The following is a 4,137-nucleotide window of genomic DNA, read 5'->3' on the forward strand; positions in this document are numbered from 1 at the left end:
AATAAATAGTTGTAGGTGTTTGCAAATAATTTTATTCTAAAATATCTTGAGATACTGCCTATTAATTAGCGTAACAGTATGTATAATTACAACATGTAAATTGGTAATTTCTTTGAAAACAGGACCAATCTTGAAAAGTTTAGATCGCTGCCAACAAGAAATATTGGGGCTAATTTCGGGCAAAAAGCCGTTCTTTTTTTAACAGGTCGCTCCTGTTTTACACTCCAATACCGATAGTGTCGTAATCGAGTCGTAACTCCTGATCTTCACTGGAATCCTGCTTGAGGTATCATCTAATGGCCCAAAATTAGTAGTTAGCGTTTGGTCAGAGTCCTTAGGGAGGTATTGGCTGGAATACTAATGCCTTGTAGTTCTTCTTGTGTAAATGAAAGATTGAGTTTAGTTGACTAATCACTTTACTAACAATTCTAAACTACAACCGACATTAGTTTCACGTAACAGCAATTCTACCAACTCTGGCAGCTCTAACAACTCTGACTTACTGGTAATGTTTCGGCAATATATGTGGTTTCAGAAGAGAAACATGTTTTCGGAAGTAATAAAGTGAAGCAAGGTCTTGTCTTCCTCATAATTATGGCGTAATATGTGTTATTACGGAACAATGCATATGATAAATTGTCGTGTTTGTTTGCAAAATAGCCGGTTAAAGCACTGCTGCCTGCATTCATCAAAAACAAAAATGAGAATTGAATGTTTCAAACAAATCGAATATTTTTTTGATCAATCAAATCAGTTAATAACCTCTTCCAAAAATGTAGATAAAAATTGCATCTAAGTATACATGTACATGCACACTACACACGCATGCAATGATCAAAATATCTGGAAATGTGCAAATTATTTCCGAACTTTTTGCAATTTAAGTAACTTTGCGGAAAGTGATATATTGTACATTATTAATTCTTCAGCAGCTTAACAAACCTGTAACATCTGTTTACTTACGAGTTAGAAGTATAGGTGAGACATAGTGAGCATCGCATTCAAGAAACTTTCATATAACAGTGATGAGAGTATAATGCACTTCTATTATACTACACGTGCTCGCGCTAAATAAGTTCAGGTGTTAAAAATCTAAGTGTGTCAAAGATGCATGACCCAATTCAAATTCAAAAAACGCATTCGACTATAAAACTTGACATAATAAAACTCTTTAGAACGTTCCAATTTTTTTACGATGACACGAACACATTTATGGTATTATTTTCTACATCCGACTTAACTTTCTATGATTGAGACTATTCGTTAAAATTTAAACTTTGGAATGCAATACTACACATCTGGTTTCCAAGGTAATAAACAGATTGACATTGAATTAATTACCCCATTTATATTATTCAACATGGTATAAGAGTTATGAAAATTATACATAAGTGATGCATTTTAGCAAAATGCTTTACGCATCAGAATTGTGTTTCAATATTCAATATATAAGTATATAGAACTCGAGGCATAGTCTTACTACTCAAGAAGATAGTAGGTACTACTACTACTTCAAATCCTTGCCAAAAATGAAAAAATGACATGTGCACACAAATCCTTTAATTTTATAATATTCGAAATTCATTTAACTTACTTTGGGTTCTAACACATCATTAACAGTTAATAACGGTAACAATTTACTCCTATATTTCGCAGATTTTGAACTTAGCTTAATTTATTGCAAAAACTAGTAAATCTAAAAAAATATCTATAATTTAATCTTCCCAAATCAGTTAGTTATTTTGTGGTAAAAAAAAATTTTTTTTTTTTTTTTAGTTTTAATATTTAAGTTTCCAAAATTATTCAACATTTTCTTAAAATTCAACATAAAAAACCATTATATAAAAAAATCAAAGCATAAATCAATTATTTTCTGCATGCACTTGCATGTGCATGTAATCAAAGGCATTTCAATGTAACGGGAAATCAAAAGCTACAAATCATCAATATAAATATTGTCATTTGCGAACGAATGTCAAAAAGGCGTCGTCACTGCTGTAAATCAATCAAAATCACTAAATTACTTGTAATGAATCAAAATCACAGCTTTGTGATAAACTGCACGTAGTAATGACTTATCACATCTTAATCAATTTTACATTAAAGATCCAAACAGAATGCTATGACATGCTGATAAGGATATCATTCTGTTTTAAAGTTGTTAAATTGTTTGAGATTCTTTGTAATCAAAGATTCACTCATTATCTTCATTGGGCAATCTATCCCAAGTTCAAGTTCAATAGTCATGACAATCTGGCAAATCATTTGAAAATTAACACGTTCAGGGACGTGGATGCTATGACATTCATATACAATGTGATACAGAATTAAAATGTTTAAACTCAATTATTTTGAATTTAATTTTATATAACCTTACGTTTTGTAATTATTATACCTGTCGAGGTATAATTAACTGATTCTTTGAGTATTTTCGTATTATCTTAGATTTTCCCGTAGTCATAAATTCGCTGTAGTCATTGAGCAAGCACATTGCGTAGTTGAAGCGTAATACTTGACGTGGATACCATAACATTCATCGTGTAACGATGAACAAAATATGATAATCTGACTACCTTTATAAACGGTGTTTGATCAAATTTCGGATGTCACAACCAATTTAAAAATAAAATGACTGTCAATCTTTGTACCTTGCTGAAACTTTTACTGATCGTGAACGCCTTGAAGAAAAAATAAGAAAATGTCTGATCAAAATCTTATATATATAGTCAGAAATATGCTCCATAATCCCTTCTGATCACCAAATATCAGCAGTTTTTTTCATCATTTTTCAGAACTTACTGAAATTGCATCACTGACGAAACTAGTCAAGTAACACAATTAATTTTTATTCGACCATTCATGATGATGTTAGTTATTAAGTACCTAAGGCTTGATTTAATAAATAAATAATATTTTAAATATATTAACAGATTTTATACATTTATAAAAAAATCACCATTTTCGGAAAACTCAAATTATCCAAATAAAGTTTTGAAATAGATAAGATTTTATTTATTAATTTTTTTTTCGAATCATTTAACCCTAGAATGGTATCTGCACGCCTCCGAGGCATATATGCAGACAAGAATGAATGGTGGTGGTACTTTTGTTATTAAAATTTTGAAAAAATAAAAAAACTATTTGTTACTAAACTAGAGTTTTATATTTAATGATATCACAAGATAGATTTGATGATATCACAAAGTATACCATTACAAAAGACGAAAAAATCACTTCTTAAGCACAATACCATTCTAGGGTTAATGGATTTTATGTTAACTAACTCTATTTATATAATAATTATTTATTAAATAAAAAGTTTCAAAAATTTTAATTAAGACAAACATTTATAGAAATCAATTTCAACACTCAGTAGCACTATTTTCGGAAATATACATATTGAAGCAATAAGTTAAGTATATCCAACATTTAGGCGGGCTTTAGCATGGTTGTAGTTATCTAGTAATTAGGTACTTACTTGAATGCCGAATAGACCCATGGTTACGCATCCAAGCCAACTGTGCAGACTGTAGAAGTTCGGTAATGGTGGCGTGGCCAGGTTATGGGAGTCCAGGACAGCCAAGAAGCCCACGACTACGCAAGGAATGGCCAGGGCATGGAACACGGTGTGCAGAAGTTTCACGTAGATACGTCGGCAGCAACGACACACCCTGTAGAGCAAGATTGCTGAAAAATAATATACACATTATTAATTTCACATCGACAATAAGCACAATTTAGTACAAGTGCTGAAACTTGTCGAATCAAAAATATTATAGAGATTTGCCAATTAGGTGTTATAGAGTCATTAGACCCTAAAAATTTCAATCACAATTTAGCTGTAAATAAATAACTAATTGTCATCTATTTCTATTTTGTCAATTTATCTATCAACTAATTATAAGTATTTTTATTCCATGAGCAAATCTTGATCATTAACAATATAAGATAATTATTGCATATGTATATTTCGAGATACTACATACGTATTTTGTCAAGGAAAAAAACATTTGAAAAACTGAAACGTTTTAGTTGCAAATGAGTAATGTGCTGCGCCAATTAGTGCTTCAAAATTAAGATTTTAGTATGAAAATGAAATAGCTATTATAATCAGAGGCAAAACGGCAATGATATAAA

General features: G+C 30.6%; 1 protein-coding gene across 1 annotated transcript in view; it reads right to left on the bottom strand.

Moving 5' to 3' along the window:
• The window catches only part of LOC113381928 (cytochrome b561-like), a gene marked incomplete at its 5' end in the record, with an annotated part of 14,341 nt that extends 10,654 nt beyond the window's left edge, over nucleotides 1-3,687 (bottom strand). Inside the window, one exon of the mRNA XM_026620574.1 lies at nucleotides 3,479-3,687. Coding sequence (XP_026476359.1) covers nucleotides 3,479-3,687 — 209 coding nt within the window. The remainder of the gene's footprint in view (nucleotides 1-3,478) is intronic.
• Nucleotides 3,688-4,137: the final 450 nt, after the last annotated feature.

This window comes from Ctenocephalides felis, unplaced genomic scaffold, assembly GCF_003426905.1.
Source record: "Ctenocephalides felis isolate EL2017-DRISC unplaced genomic scaffold, ASM342690v1 CF-g0.4_SCAFFOLD_03206, whole genome shotgun sequence".
Lineage (NCBI taxonomy): Eukaryota > Metazoa > Arthropoda > Insecta > Siphonaptera > Pulicidae > Ctenocephalides > Ctenocephalides felis.